General features: G+C 34.3%; 1 protein-coding gene across 3 annotated transcripts in view; it reads left to right on the top strand.

The window, feature by feature from the left end:
• Positions 1–16,787, top strand: part of ARL13B (ARF like GTPase 13B) — a 42,395-nt gene extending 25,608 nt beyond the window's left edge. For 2 of the 3 annotated variants that reach the window (XM_026664011.2, XM_026664014.2), the window contains exons 7-11: positions 1,765–1,879; positions 6,671–6,926; positions 7,511–7,624; positions 8,655–8,723; positions 14,571–16,787. In XM_026664011.2, coding sequence (XP_026519796.1) covers positions 1,765–1,879; positions 6,671–6,926; positions 7,511–7,624; positions 8,655–8,723; positions 14,571–14,647 — 631 coding nt within the window. In that variant the 3' untranslated portion in view covers positions 14,648–16,787. Of the gene's footprint in view, positions 1–1,764; positions 1,880–6,670; positions 6,927–7,510; positions 7,625–8,654; positions 8,724–10,006; positions 10,050–14,570 lie in introns of all 3 variants that reach the window. The other variant, XM_087966572.1, reaches the window with a different exon arrangement.
• Positions 16,788–17,400: the final 613 nt, after the last annotated feature.

Raw genomic sequence — 17,400 nt, forward strand, 5'->3', positions numbered from 1 at the left:
ATAATCTGGACCTCTCAAAGGACACTCTGTGGTAATAGCAATGGCAGACAGACCTGAAAACAGTCAGCACCATCAGCAGTCCTCTGACAGCTAGCATACATGGAGGCTGGTAAAAGCACAGTAGTGCTCGAATCCTCCAGCTGCAGACCAAGACTCAGTACATCAGATCTGCCCATTGCTAGAATGGTGGTAAGAGAATCAAATGGCATCAGAATGGGCAGTATGTGAGAAGAGACATATTCCATAACAAAGAAGTAGGTCATGAATCATAACGGTTTTCAGTTCTAACTAAAGGAGAACACATAAAATGGCTTAAAATCTCAGAATACGAAATTGGACCAGTTTTTCATTCAGATAAATGGAATCTGGTAGGAATCTAACTCTTCACTATGTTCAAATTTTCTTTTAGCTAACTAGAAAAATAGTGAGATATGTCTTTAGCCAGCATACCAAATTATAGTGGAAATATATCATATTACTGAAAAGAACACTCACTAACTTCAACAATTTAGAATCTGTAATTATTAATTATTTATTTTACACGTACCAAATATGTAGAATTGTGAATTCCTTTCAGTTGTACAGAAATTCATATAATAAAATTTGAAAATATACAAATTCAAGTCAATCTTAATCAGGCAAATAAAGCATATTTCTGGATTATCTTAGTATCTGTTTGGTTTATAACCATTTCTTTCTGTTGAATTCAATTTTGACTTTAATTCTGTCATGAAATAAGACAAGTGGAACAGGAAATACAAGCATGCAACCTCATTTTGCTTTGAATCAAAAGTTTATTTCATGAGCAATTTGGAACAAGAAAGCCATCAAAGTACAAACAACATTTCAGCAAGATAATACTTACATCAACAACTCATTGCAATCAGGTCCAGAGATAATAGCTAGGTCCAGCAAGGAGCAGCTACCATCAGTGGCCATGATCTGAGATAAAACTCCTTCTTATATACTTTTTCTCTACATTCCTTCTGGCAGGTCCCACCTTTATGCGCGGCCCGGTACCGGCATCAGCTGGGCGCGCGCCCGGTCAGCTGGGAAAGGCTTCGGGACCCAGGAGCACTATCAAAAGCAGCGCGCTGATGATGGGGGGGGGGGCAGTGGGGGGGGCCGGCTGATGAACTGCTTCGGGTGTGGAAGCTATCTTTTCTCAAAAGATGGGGGGGGGGGCATTCCTTCTGTTCCTCTAGAAGACGGTTACCCTAGAAGATTACCAGGGCAACTTTCTCATTCATTGTGCCATCCTATTACTCTTGTCATCTGCACTTTTTGGTTCCGTATTCTCGTAATGTCCCAGACAATTATGTCCAAAATAGCCTCAAAACAAATTGAATTGCAACTATTAGGTTTACACAATTGCAGATTACAAATTTTCCCTTAGTTTGGGCCTTTATCAAGCTGGTGCTAATATACTATCATATAAGAAGCAGTAAAAGCCAGGTTCAGAGCTAGGAAGTATAGACACAGGTAGAGAGTTAAGGGTCTCCTCTTACAACCCTTTGCTTTAAGGACAGAATAGAATATATATTTCAGTAAATTAATGAAAGCTACATTATTCTAATAGAAGAATTGTAAGCAAGGTTTCACATTGATTGTTTATTTTCAGGTATCCATCTTTTACAAGTTCATCAATAACACTTTACTGCATTTTGATGTAATGCATATGAACTGTTTTCAAATTTTGTAATATTCTAAGAATTTGTAATTTTAGTTAATCCAAGATATCTTTTTTTTAAAAAAAATAATAAGAGAACAGAAAGAGAAAGAAGAAAATGAACGGGAAGGAAGGAGCATTTTGGATGAAGAAGACACTGAGCTTGTAACTGGAAACCCATTTCAGCCCCTATCAACTATAATAACTAAGGTATTGTGGCAAATCAATTCATTGTTCATGAGTCATTTAGCCAGTATTGTATTTTTAAAACAAATTCAAATCCCTTTCTTTTATATTTGATCCTTTTTTCCTTTTCTTTATTTTATCTGATACGAGTGGTTATTTATTTTTCCTTTGCTTTCTGTTTTATTTTTCTTGTTCCTCTTATTTAGATCATATTAATAACTATGTTTGCTTCTCTACTAGCCCCTTTTGCTTGCTTGATAACTAATTATGATGTATTGAAAAAATTGAACCCATTGCCACACAACAGAGTATTTTTGATAAATCTCTATCAAAATTTCTTTTGAGATACTTCTTATCTGTCTATACCAAAGTAACTTGTATTTTTCCAAAACACAGGATAACTTGTGTTCTTGTTCTGGGGATGCATCATATAAGATAAGGCTGCGCTAGTGTTAGGTTGCTACTTATATCTAGAAAACCAAAGGGATTTATTTCAGTCACCTAGGACTGCTAGGACTGTTTCTTCTACCTTTGATAGGTCGTTGAGATTAAGAACCATTAAACTTTTCTGAGCTTCTCATGCACGTTCAGGCCATAAACTTTGTCAGATGTGTAATCATTTTATAATTCAATCATGACTTTTCTAATACTGGCAGCCTCCTCTAAGTTGTTTTCTCTGTATGTTTTTAAGCCTCCTTTTATTTTAGCTTCTTGTTTCTACAGCCTTTTTTCAATAATTACCTGGTTTTTCTATGCTTCCTTAATTCTGTAGATGGCCAAATAATGTTCAGCCTTCTTTGAACATTAAGTGGTATTTTTTATCTGGTTTGGTAGAATTGGTAAGAACTATTCTAACACTGCATATTGAATATGCATATTCTAATATGCATGCTTTGTTACATTGTATCAGTATAATGTGACTTGCTTAATTTTAATCTTATAGTAAAGTTGTGTAAGTTCTTTGGACTTTTCCTGTAAAGCTGGATGCTAACCAAGCTGCCAATTGCTGCTTGGGCTTTATAAATATTGTTCTGTATCATATATTCCAAAAACTCTTCTATATTTTTGCTTTTGTTAATTTTGGGATTTAAATATTTTGAGATCTTTATTATGAGTTTAGGAAGAAGTTCTTACTCCCATTCTTGGAGTAGTTGTAGCCATAATTATGTACTACTATTATTTCTTTCAATTACCCTAAATGAATTATCCTTTCTGATTATTCCTGCTCTAGTCTGTCTTGTCTCTTTTTTTGTCCAATGTCTGTCCTATTCTTGGTCCTTCAGCGTAACTTAAATACTTTTTTCCCAAGAACTTTATTCCTCCCATAACAGGGGAATTGTCACCATTTCCAGTGCCTTCCATATTTTCTTTTTTTCTTTTTGTAAAAGTTTTTTTATTTTTTTAAAGACAAACAGTAACAAACACAAACATAAAACATCAACATAAAACCATCTTCCAAAATACAGTGTGTCGGTTGGTACATTTCTTTCGTGCAATCAGCAGTATTCCCCTTCCAAACATATATTCATATTACAAAGTCAACTGTACATATTGTATTATATCGTATTATATTATTATTATATCATCATACTATGAATTCACATAGTTCTTATCGAGCCAATCTAAATTTAAACAAATCTGAGAACATATACTTCATTTCATTATATTTAATTATATAATATCATTACATCATATTATCTTACCTATTGTAATATTCCTTTTTATAACATAATTTACTTCTCTATTTTCTTATCTAGCCATTGATAAAATAAGTCCCAAATTTTGTAATATTCTTTATCTAATATTCTTTATCTAATTTCTAGTGTCAATTTACTCATTTATGCACATTCCATCATTTTCTTAACCACCTCTTCTTCTATTGGAATTTTCTCACTTTTCCAATTTCTAGCAAATACAATTCTAGCCGCTGTTAACACATTTATAATCAAATACATCAATTCTCTGCTATATCCTTTAGGCAAGATACCCAATAAAAATATCTCTGGTTTTAAGTCTTCCTTCCATATTTTCAATGGTCTCTTATTTCTGTGCTACTACAAGATATGAACAGATGTGTGTGGTCCCAGATACTATTAAGATATTAATTACTTAACTAATTTTTATAGTGGCCAGGCTAATTTTAAAATTTATTTCATCAAATTACTTTTGTTTTACATTAATGCTACCTGCTACCTCTGTACCCATTTCATATTCCATTGCCACCACCATATGTGGTGGTGTGAAAAAGGATAAAATAGTTCTGGACAATGCAACGAACTGGAAGCCAAATAAAAAGTATTCTATATTATAATACAAGGAGTAATACAGTGAGTAATTTATTTGGCTGGTTTTCAGTTGTAATATGCTTACCTATCCTGTATATGTTCATGCATGAGTTCTTGATTACAAGTCTAAATGAACAATTTAATATTCATTTAAATATCACTCTTAACCGCTCATCTCCCTCAGAGAGATAAATAAATATACATTTATTTACAGAGCTGCTATAGGCAATTTCTAAACCTAATAATGGGTTTTTTATATTAATTCCTCTTTCTAGATAGCTTAGATATACTTTTATTTGATATTCTTAAGAATCCCTTGTCTAGAGGCAGAAAACAATTTTTTTTTCAAAGTTCTCCTAGGATTTTGGTACTTTATTTGCTTCTGTACCCTGTTACAGCTCTTGAGCTGTTTCTCCTATAAGGATTCCTTCATCTCTGCAGTCTAGTTGTTTTATCAACAAGGTCACTCCAAATCCTTCTTTCTAGATTCTACTTGCTATTGCTAATGTTTCCCACTGCACATATCTATTTCTTTGCTGACTTCTTTCAATGTCTTTCTTGATGTCTTTGATCTCTTAATTATTTGCCGACATGAACAACACCTCCAACTGATTATAAGGAAATACAAAGCAGAACTCCTTTTTCTGCCAATTTGTCCTGTATAATGGCAGTCAGTTTCCTAAACATTATTAGTAGCCAGTAAAGCAATAATAATAATAATAATAATAATAATCAAATAGCATCAATGGATCAATATTCACAAAAGATTTGCATTAAATTTGGTACTCTCATTTATGAAAGGATGTGATGTTCAAGTTGACTTTAGAAAAAAAAACTAAGGAAAATAAGTCATTATTGCTAATTCATGTTGGATATTGAGAAAGCCAAAGAATACCAAAACCCATAAGTATATTTTTCATTGATTATAGAAAGGCTTTTGATTGTGTTGATCACTTCAAGCTGTGGAGTGTGTTTATAAAAATGGGAACACCAGAACATTTTATTTTTCTGATGCAAAATTTGTTAAAATTTTAATAAATCAGTGTACATGCAAAGTATATATTAAGGCAAACTGGATTTTAAGAATATGAGTGTGTTTTTAAAATGGAAGAAACATCAATAATTTGTGCAATGTTGATGGCACTATTCTGATTACTGAAAATACAACTATACATAATATATAATAATTAAACTGTGAACAGTAAATGAGTCAAGAGTCAAGAAATATGCTACAAACTAACACTTGGTAGAGTAGCATTGAAAGCCTTGGAAAATATATTTAGATGCCAGAATCTGCTTTTAATACAACAATCAGAATGGTGCAGGCATTGGTTTGTTTGTTTTTCTTGTGTCATTGTGTAGAAGTTAAAGTTGGACTTTGAAAAAAATCAGAAGAGAAACTATTGCTGCTTTTCAACTTTAATATTGGGAAAGATTTCTTACAATGTAATGGATATCCCTGAAACCAAACAAAATGGATCATAGAACAGAAGACTTTCTCATTTAAAGTAAAAACATTCAGACTCAAATTATAATACTTTGGCCATTTCATGCAAAAGAGTTAATTCTTTGGAGATGTCTATAATGCTGGTCTATAATGCTGGAAACAGTAAAAACAAAGAGAAGAGGACAGCCAGCAGTAAGGTGGTTGAACTCAGTTTCAGCAGTGTGGGCAGAACATGGATGAAAGACCTGAAGGATCAGATTAGAGACGGTTCTCTTGGAGAAAATCTATTTATGTGATTGTGAAGAGTAAATACAAACTTGATGGCACATAGCCAATCAAAAGACAGCAATTTTCAAAGATACCAGGTTTTATAATTGGTGCCTTTTTAATTAATTTCTTGGAATAATAGTTCAGAATATGAAAAAAAGCTGCCGTGATATCAGAATCAGTATAAGTAATTAAAGGCTTAGTTTTCTCCACACGGGGAAAAAGCTTTACTTAATATTTTAAATCCTTTATCCATAGCAATATGTCAATAAAATTGTATAGAAATCCATAGGCTAATATAAAGAATTGAACTAAGGCCATTGAGAATATTTGCACAGTAAAATTTCAAATGCCTGAAATTCAAAGCAATTAAAATGTAAAGTTATATAAGCAGTTTTCTTAGAAGATCCAAATATTAATTAGAGGTTCCATTATATGAAATTGAAGAGCAATTTATTTTATATTATTGGTGATTTGTTATCTGGTAGGAAAGGCTAGTATAAGGACATAAATATAGATCTTAAGCTGGCCATGATTTTTGTTGTGTGTGTGTGTATGTTGCATTATCTGCAAAATTGTTGTGGAAAACACCAAGGCATCTTAAGAATCTGAAAGTACAGTTATAAAACATCTTGATTTAGTGCCTGGTCTAAATCCATAAGAATGTATAAAAACAGTTTTGTAAATTTAATATATGAAATGTATTTCAGTAATTCTTTTAGAGTATCCTCTGATTTGTTGTTGACATTAACTCCTCCCCAACTAACACTTGAAATGCTACTGTAATAAATGGCATTTTCTTCTATATTTTGTTAGAATGAAAAGAAAATTGAAAAAGAGAAGAAAAGGCAAAGGGAAGAGAATGAAAAGATTGCTATTGCCTTGAAAACTAAAACAAATCAGGAGATAATAGATGTTCAGAGTCTGAACAGTGAACAATCCAACGAACAGAGACTGATAGAAAACTATAAATCTGTACTAACACAACAAGTGGAACACGAAGATGAGAATGACCAGCACATCTCAGAAAGTCTTGACTCTGGTGATAATGCCACTTTGAATCCAGGAACAGGTAGACTGATAAGAATTTATAAATGCTGTGTTACCAGCCAATTTCTCTTAGATCTTCTCACATGCTCCTTCTGATTTCTCAGAATGATTTAGTAAGAACTGATGAACTGCCTTTTTGTTTACTCTGAAAAAAACCAGAAAATTATTTAGTATTCTTTCACGTGTTTTGATTCAAAGAATCTTGAGTGAAAGACTGTTCTTATCTAATTTCTACTGAGGTTTGCAGAGGTTAAAATAACTCATATGAGTCCTGTCAGCTTTTCAAAAGTTTATTTCAACATTTGAACTTGGAGAGAGAGAATATAGCTGCTAGGCAACATTTTGAAAAAGGACTAGGAAAACCTAATGAACTGCCAAGCAATTGATAGATTTTTTTTAATTAAATGACAAATTTAAATTCCAGTAGTCTATCATGAATACATAGTCTTAACTAAACATATGTATGTAATTAAGTAACTGTGCTTATTACCAAATAAAATTGTGATATGCTCTGATTAAAATATCTCTATGTATGCACAGATGTTTTCTAATTGCATTTCAAAATTCTTTATGTAAGATCAGTGGTTTTATTTATATTTGATTTAGAAAACAGTAAAAAGAAAGCAAAGAAGCTAAAATTAAAAAGAAATCGAGTTGAACCAGTCAATACAGAAGAAATTGTTTCCCCACTTCCTACTCCAATTGCAACTCATACACCAGGTGAGTACAATGTGCATTAGTGTTTAAAGTTAAGGTCTTGAACACATGAATAACAAAACTTCACATGAAGTATTTCAAAAGAAAAGATATGGCACTGTTAAATATTATGATGAAATGCCTAACTGATCTTGGGAACATAAAGGAGGCAGGGAGAGAACTAAGGAGAGATAAGGGTAATATAGAAGAAGTCCAGGGGAAAAGAAAAGCATGAGAAAGAAATTTAGAGTAACTCTGCCTTAATTATATTAGGTAGAACTTGTAGGGAGAAATTATTTTTACGTTTCATGATTCTGTTATATTACCCAAGTTACAATGAAGATCTTTCCAGGTTATGGCTCACAAGCTCATAAAACAAGAACCATTTAATTCCTGTAAACATATTTATTTCTAATAATATTACAGAATCTTGAAAGCTTATTAAATAATTTTCCCACATAACATACATTGTTAAGGCAGCTTTACTTTTAATATCTTTCTCATGCTTGCTTCTATCCCCTGGACTCTTATCTGTTAGAAATGACCCTATTTATTATCTACTTTGTTCTCTTGTACCCTTCTGCTCCCAAGGTCTGTTAAATATTCCATCTCGGAAATGTATGTAGCAAGTGAAAAAAAGCCTGGCTGTATAAAAAGGAATGATGTCTTATTCCTCAATTGAATTAGAGAAAAAAACACAACAAAATAAAATTTTTACTTTTATTGGACATATTTTTGTCTCATTTTATTTTTTGAGGGGGATGGGGGTGTAAAAAATAGTGTCATACGACCTTTATAGAATATTTATTTATTTGTTTGTTTATTAATTTTTATGCCTTTATCTACATCCAAGGAATACATTTTCAATATCAGATTCTTAATCCTATGCAAATTAACTTCTACCCCAATATGTCTACCATGCTCATCAGTAGTAAAAGTTCTGGTTTTATTAATAACTTGAGATTTTCTCCATGTTCGTGGATGAATATTTGTTTTATTAGAATTGTTCGATTATATAATTGCTGTTCGATTTTATTTTTTATTTTTTTGGCAGTTGGATGGGAAACACCAAAAATTAACAGAATTCAAAAACTTGAGCCTCTTGGTGAAACTCATCATAATGGTAATTTCAGAGGAATTTTTCCTCGGCATCATATATTTTATTTTGCATGTTAGCTTATTTCTTTCATTTTGACTAATTTGACGCTTCTTTAAAAAATCCATAATTTTCACTCCTTATTTTTGTCTTAAACTATATGTAAATGGCATCTAGTTAATAATTTTATTTCATTCTCTTTGCTTCAGGACAAAACTGTTGCTTATTGAGATGGTCATGTAGTTAGTTATATATTGCTCAGTGGGAAAAAAATAGAACACATTAAAGTGCAAAGGACCATTCTTAACTATTCACCCAAAGAAGGTCTGCTATGAATTGCTATAAAGATTTTAAGAAATATTGAAATAGGAGAAAAATATCTTCTGAGCAGACAAGCATTCCCATAATCTTCATTTTTTCTCTTCTCAACACCTATAAAATATTGAATCTTAAACATATATTAATCACTTGCTAAATTTTATAAGGTGAAGCAGAAGGGGGTGGGAATTGTTATGAGTGAATTTGGCAGGTAGATACTGATGCCTAACTTATGGTTACTTATCTGAATATCTAGAAACCATTTGTAAGTACAGTGCAATTTTTATTAGCATATGGTTTTCTAAAATAATTTTGCTGTTAATCTTTTTAATGGCAAGTTCTTTCCTAGTAGATTTTGATTTGTAATATCCTCTTACAAATGAGGATAAGAGTTATTATTAATAAGAATTGTTCAGTGATAGAACATATGTCATATATATATGCTTGGTGTTCAACTTAAGGACCTCTAAAATGACCTTGAACAATAACACTGCAAAAAACAAATGCCTGGCATGCTGTTTTGACCTGTTTCTCAGAGCATGTAATATTAAACTGGATCCAGGTTATCCAACTTTCTTTAGCTAAGGGCTATTCAAAGGTATATTTTACCTTTGAATGGAATACCTAAGGCCATACTTAAAGAAAAGGACATGGTTAGAAAAAAACTAAATTTTATTTCATCTATGGTTAAATGCATTTAAAATTAGTTAATTGCAGTTAATATGGCAAGCCCCATATATTTCATTTTTTCTCCTTCTTTCACATTAAAATTTATGAAGTTGCAACTTTTGAAAGAGTTGTAAAATGATAACCAAGATGTTCAAGGTTTGCTTGCAGCACTGTGATCTCAGAATTTACTTCTCTAGATTAGAAATATGTATGGAAAATTTATACGTTCATAAAACTATATTTTGAACATAAATTGATTTCCTTTGTAATAGACAATCGTATAATTTTCAACAGTTTATTTAATATCCATATTTCTTTTTAAGGAGTATAAAGAAAAGAAAAAGAGAGAAAGGACAGAAAAAAGAGGTAGGGAGGAAAAGGGCCATGTTTCCGGATTATAATCTTTTTGCTCTTTAACTATGAGCCTGATGGTACCTGGAGTTAAAGTTGTCATTCCTTAGACAATATTTTTGTTAAAAAGTGGGATAGAATTATTCTTATCAAGAAATATTCTGATGGTAAGTTGTAAATCAAGTTTGTGAAGCTGTACAGATGAGATATTTCCTATAAGCTTTGATTTTCAACTTGCTCAAAGAATACAATTACTTACAATTTTGCATGTACTTCTTTCAATTCTTGTCACTATTTAACTTGAAAACATAACAACTTTGATTTGAGATGATGAAAGAGATCCATCATTTGAGTACTATTTACTCTGGATTTATTGGGATTATTAGATGCTGCTGAATCCAGTTTAGAAGCTAATGTGAATAATTACTAGAATTTTAGATTTCTAGCTTCCTTATAATTGAACTTTTCTATAATTTAGGCCTTAAAAACTCACAAATATCCACCAAATTTTATTCTTTTTTGTTAAGTATTTTTCTATAGTTTTATTCTTTCTGTTATTTTTTAATAAAATTAGATTTAGATCAGCTACTAAGTGACACTGAATTCCTTGACTAAGAGATCAGTTTTAGTCATCAATCTTTAGAAAAAAAGGAAGAGAGTTGGGAAATCCTGATCAGGGTGGGCAAAAGGAACAGGGCAGGAAGCTATAGTGGGGAAGGAGCACAATGACCTCTTACCTCCAGAATCTTAAATATCAGGGAAATTTTAGCAAAAGAATAGGCAAGACACAACTCCAGACTGTAGAATTATTAGATACAGATAGTCCTCCCTTAAAAATTGCAACTTTATCACTAAGCAGGGTGATTGTTAAATGAAACATCATGACTGCACTTGACTTATGACATTAGCTCTACTGTAGTCATTAAGCAGATCACTCATGATTTAAGTGTGGTGTCACATGATTGTGATTTGCAACTTACTGCCAGCTCCCCTGATAACTGGTAACTAAGCCCTAACTAAGCTGGCTGTGATGGACATACTGGTGATCTTATGACTATGGGACACTGAAGAAGCCCATCAGTTTGACTTCAGATATGCCGTGACGAAGTCAGCTGTGAAAAAGGCAAAATCTGTGCTAGTGATCATTAGAAAAGAGACTGAAAATAAAATTGAAAACATTGTCGATCCTTTATAGTAATTTGGTATATTTACATCTGGAATATGTGGACAGTGGGCTGTCAGACTTCTGAACGGAACATAACTTCATGTCAACATAGTATGATAGACTTGCGGGGCCGACATGTTGTGCAACAAGGTCACAAAGTGTAATAAGATTGGGACTGGGTTAGGGACTTCTGTCCCCTCTGTGAGTTGTGTTGTGGGGAGGGGTGCACGAAGGGAGGCTCAGTTAATCTCATTGCACACATGTTGTACTCTGACAATAAAGGTAATAAGAAGTTTGTCAGCACATCTTAAAAGAGACTATAATATTTCTGGGAAAAGTGAAGATTACGGCAATCAAAACTACTAGAGTTTTGAACACCTTCCTTATGAGAAAGTCTAGAACATATTTAACTTCAAAAAAAGTATAAGTGATGAGGGACTAAATTAAGAGTTGAGGTATATAATATCATGCATGGGATGGAGAAAGTGAAGGGAAGTTTTTCTCTTTTTATTAAAACCCTAAGCGCAGGAGTCATACTGTGAACCTGACTGAAGGTTTTAGAAAAACTACTTCCATACAGCAATCAATTTTTGGAATTCAGTATTGCAAGATGTGATCTCCAGTAATTTGGGTGGCGTTTAAAGGGAGTAAATACCGTGTTTCTCCAACAATACGGCCTCCACCAATAGGAAGACCCAGCATGTTTTCTAGGCATAAAATCAAATTAAGCCCCTCCCCAAATTTAGGCCTAGTTTAAAACATGCAAAATAGGGGAAGGGTGGGGGGACTTACCATTTGGAGTGCCGTTGGAGCTACCACCGCCGTTTGGAGTGCCGTTGGAGCTGCCTCTGCCGTTTGGAGCTGCCTCTGCCGTTTGGAGCTGCCGCCGCCGTTTGAAGCTGCCGCTTCCGCGTTTGGAGCACTACCGCTGTTTGGAGCACCACCGCCGCTCCAAACACGGCGGCAACTCAAACACGGAAGCGGCAGCTCCAAACGTGCAGCGGCACTCAAACAGCGGCGGCAGCTCAAGCGGCGGCGGTGGCTCCGCTTCCGTGTTTGGAGCTGCCTCTGCCGTTGGAGCCGCCGCCGCCGTTTGGAGTGCCGCCGTCACGTTTGGAGCTGCCGCTTCCACGTTTGGAGCTGCCGCCGTGTTTGGAGTGGCGGTGGTGCTTCAAACAGCGGTAGTGCTCCAAGCGCGGAGCGGCAGCTTCAAGCGGCGGCGGCGGCTCCAAACGGCGAGGAAACGCTCAAACGGCAGAGGCAGCTCCAAACGGCAGAGGCAGCTCCAACGGCACTCCAAACAGCGGCGGCAGCTCCAAATGGCGGCGGTGGCTCCGCTTCCGTGTTTGGAGCTGCCTCTGCCGTTTGGAGCCACCGCCGCCGTTTGGAGTGCCACCGTCACGTTTGGAGCTGCCGCTTCCGTGTTTGGAGCTGCCGCCGTGTTTGGAGTGGCGGTGGTGCTTCAAACAGCGGTAGTGCTCCAAGCGCGGAAGCGGCAGCTTCAAACAGCGGCGGCTCAAAGCGGCAGAGGCAGCTCCAAACGGCGGCAGCAGCTCCCAACGGCACTCCAAGCGGCAGCGGAATGGGCAGAAGGGAAAGCAACAGAGGCAGGTGCCAAAGGTCTTGGGTCTGCAGCAAAGGTGTTTGGTGGGAGTAGGGAGCTCTCTGCGCTTCGCCATGATCGCCCGTTAGGAGCGGCTGGTGGCGAGCTGCCAGCGGGCGCTCTAGATGAGGATGAAGGGGGAAATTATGCCCTCGAAAAGACGGCCTAGCCGTTTTTCTGGGCTCAAAAAAATAAGGCCCGGCCTTATTATGAGAAACACGGTATAATCATAAAGGACAATTCCATTAAGGGCCATTAGCTCTGAAGACTAAATATTATCTCTCAGCTGGTGGTGCATGTGTTCAAATACAAGTTGCAGAAGAATATCAGCAGGATGATTGAATGTCTCTATCTCCTGCTTCTGTGCACTGCAGGAGCATAGGTTTGGCCAGATAAACACAATACTGGACTAAGACAGAACTTGGGTCTGATTGACCAGTTCTCTTCTGTAAAAAGGATTTTGTTATCTTAGAAAGGATTTGTAGCCAAATTAGTTGTATTATGTAATCCAACTCTACACTTGAAGTATTTTTTAATTTGTAGAAAATATATAGGAAATACATACTAAATATTTTGTTAATGCTATACAAAATAAATAAAAACATATCTTAATATTTTGCAACATTGACATTTCATAGGTTTTCTCTGTTGTAGAGTTTAAACAATATTAATAAATAACATTAATTATCAATTTACATCTGGAGAGGAAGGAGTTTTGATAAACTAAAGCAAAACATGATGTTTCAATAGGTATGACTTAAAAATCGATAGTCAGCACAAATAAAAGTAAAAAATATCCTAAAAACCAATAAATATAACCAATGCAACGTCCTGTTCTGCCTTCTCTGAATGCATCCACTATCTTTTTATAGCTTTATAATTTTGCATATTCTAAGCCTGCCTGATGTATGTCTTTTAATTCTTTTTTTAAAATGGATGTTTCTGTTCTGCTCTAACATGGTTTAATAATTTGACACTTGCCTTGTTTTCCTCTTTGAAATTCTGCTTACATTAAAAAAAATTACATTGTCATAAAAATCCTCGGATACTTGGTTTTGCATTTGAGTGCAATCTGCTGTTCACATCTCCAAATCACTAAGGTTTATATCTACTTTAAATCCTCAATGTTGGTTGCTGCTGATTTAGAATTAGTTGGGAAAATAGGGGAAAAGGTGCTTCTTATACAAATGATCCTATTCCTTTTCTTTTCTGTATTCTGACTGATTTAATCAATATATTATATATGAAACATAAGGTAGATTGAGAGTGGTAGTAACAGGGAGCTTTGAGATGACTATATATAATAAAGAATACTAGCCATCAGGTATCAGTTAACTTAGATTGTTCTTATGTTTAATTAAAAATTCCTTTGTTTTCAACATTATTAATTTGTACCAGTTGGGAACAAGGTCCTCTAAATTTGTTTTTATGTCTAGGATAGAGTAGTTGTGGGAAGAGTATTTGTAATTCTAAAACTATTTTGAGTGTATTTCTCTTTTTACAAGTCATTCTCAAAATAAAAGTTATAGCCAGAAGGAATGACAAAAACTGTAAAAAAATATTGTGAAACTGATAAGCATGTATAACAAACATGTATCTTTCAGTATATAAATTTTGCATAAGATAGAATTATCAGATGAAAGCTAAAGATTTCTGTGTGCGTATGAAATAAGCAGAGAATTCCATGCCTTTTTTTCTGTTCAGTTCACAATAGTTGGATAAGAGGTATATTGTCTTAATTTGGTTTCTTTTCTAATTTGTGCTTCAGATTTCTATGGAAAGCCATTGCCACCACTTGCTATACATCAAAGACCTAACAGCGATATGCATGGTGTCATTTCTTAACTAGCAGTCATTTTGTAGCTTTCAAGAGGAATCTAAAATAAGATTACATTAGACATTGCTTTCTTTTTTGAAGAGATACCTGCTATTCTTACAAGTTGCTGGGCTTCACAGTTACATTGGGATTCCTGGTAAGGATGATTCTTCTAAACGTTAACAGTCCTGCTTCCTCAATTTACCGGCTGCTCTTCAAAGGTGATACGCAACAAGGAAACTCATACAAGCAGAATTCTTGCAAAAGAAATGACAACAGGATATTTATTTCCCTTGCTGGAAATAATATTCTCAAGACCAAACTCAACTTGATTATGCATATACATGCTTTCCGTTTGGCTAAATAGTTTTCTATATTCAACACTTTGAGGTTTTTTTAAAAGTACATGCATGTTCAAAACACAAACTGTACATTTAAACAATTTGATATATTTTTATAATATTTTGTTTTTAAGAAATTATTTGGTCAGCAGAACTATTTTGACATACTAAAATGCCTATCTATATTCATAAGTATCTGGTACTTTTTTTTTTGAAAAGCAATATGTGTGATTTGCTTCACAATTTGTCTAATTGTTAATTATGTTGTTTTGTTCTTAGTCCACCAGAAAGAAATGTGTATTGGAAGGAAACTGTATTCATGTTTTCCTTGATGAGAAACAACACTTCTGGAGTCAATTGTGACCATTCATTTTGTGTTCTTGGGGCTAGAGGGAGAGGGACACTTTTGACTTTCTAAAGGATAGAAAGAAATGTCCTTCAATTACTACTGTATAGAGTAGTCATGGCCACTGTTCTTGCAATACTCTTTTCATCTTGGAGAACATGTGAACATATGGATTGGGGAACTAGGGCTGTGGGGTCACTTTAATGTAAGTAGAAGTAGAATTGTAGAATTGAGTTACACCTCTTTGCACCAAATGTAATAAATGTATCTTCTCCCAGGTTTATGTGGCAAGCTTAACTGTTTTAAAGAGTAATAAGTGGATACAAAGTTCATGTTCCTTCACAATCCAAGGCTTGGCTTTGAATTCAAATTGCTCCATAACCTTTATTTCATTCATGCAGACACATTTCCCATTACCTTGGTGTTTCATATATGCTGAAATAAATGAAAATGTTTATATAAAAAAGGTATCTTTCTCCCCTGAATTGCTTCAGTTGTTAATAACTGCAAATATTATTCTAACAATGAACATTTCTAGAAATATGTAAATGCCTTTCTTTAAACATTACAGTCCAATTTTTACTTCCTTTTTTCCATAGCATATTAGAGGTAAATGATCAAAATTTGCACATGATCAGAGGTTTCTCTGTATGCTCAGATAGTGAAAGTAATTGAATGGCTTACAAATATCATAAAGCCTTAATATTAAACTGAAAAATTTGGGAATGTAATGAGGTTTGGAAATTCTCACCTTCCGGCAACATCTTATTCAAAAGCTTCTGTTTCTTTGCAGTTTAATGCTTTTGTTCTGCTTGATAATAGTAACACCCATGTCATGAAACTGATCGGTTTGAATCCTTTCATACATGATTTGTATCTATCCTAAAGTCATATAAAAATAGTCTCATAAACATAGTCAGTTGCGTGATTACAAGCTGAATGAGCTTGCTGTTGTAAGATTACTTTCTGTCTAATGTAAAAGATGGTGCATAATTCATGAAACATAATTGTTTCCATATATAGTTCCCATATTCCTGAATTTTTAGATTATATACAAAAATTGAAGTTTGTTTTTGATTTCCCCCAAGAAGTTAAATGTTATTTTCTTTTCAAAACTGTTAAAGACTGTCCTACTTTCTTGAAGCTCAAGAATATGTTTTCTTCTCTCAAGGCTTATGCAATAGGACTTCCTCCTTACCCATGCTGTATTTTTCCCTGCCTCCAGCCCTCAAAATCTGTTTCAAATGATTTCATGAGGGCAACTCATGGTTAGGAAGAATTACTTACCTTCTATTTTATCAGTGGAAATAGATTAATAATCAAGCATATTCATGGGATTTTTGTTGTTGTTACCAGATGCATAAGTACTAGGAATGTGTTTTTAACATGTTGACTTTCCTTTTGTTTATTATGGATTATTTATTGAATAGTACATTTAATGTTTTTATGTCTGAAATAAAGATACACAGAAATGTGATTTAATATTTCATAGTACAATTCATTTTATATGGAACATAGCTTTTATTTTTTTTAAATTATCAGTAATTCATTAATGACTTGCTAAAGAATCCAGTTGAAGTTTGATAGATTTTCAAATTTTCCCAAAGCGTTTGAGCATAAGGTTGGATGGAGTAAGGTTTCTGTTTCAAAAATTATTTTAAAGAAATGCTCTGGCACATCACTTCTCCGTTGTTCATTTTACCAACCTTTTTCATTCAATCCTGGGGGGAAAAGCAGTGCTTTAAAAGGTTGAGACTGAAAAGGTGAAGCAACTTTAAGGAATCAATTCATTGAAATTAATGAACTTAAAGCAGCTACTACTTTTTCCAGGCTTGCACAGCCCTAATCTAGAACAAGAGTTAGCAACTTGTAGTCTTAACAGCTTGTGGACTACTGCATCTTCATAGTCACAAAGCAGCAGGTTGCTTATCTCTGCTGTAGAGTCTGGATCTAGCATGTCCTATTATATCAGTTTGAAAAACTGCAGACATGGCAGATGTACAACTCACAAACATCAGCTAGTTGGGTTTCATCCAGTTCATTACTTTATCTAAGTGCTTCTTCAGAATCTCAGTTGGCTCACCTATGCTGGATT

The sequence above is a fragment of the Notechis scutatus genome, chromosome 5 (genome assembly GCF_049901735.1).
Source record: "Notechis scutatus isolate UNSWTSFEM ecotype Mainland chromosome 5, rNotScu1.2, whole genome shotgun sequence".
NCBI classification, from domain to species: Eukaryota; Metazoa; Chordata; class Lepidosauria; order Squamata; family Elapidae; genus Notechis; species Notechis scutatus.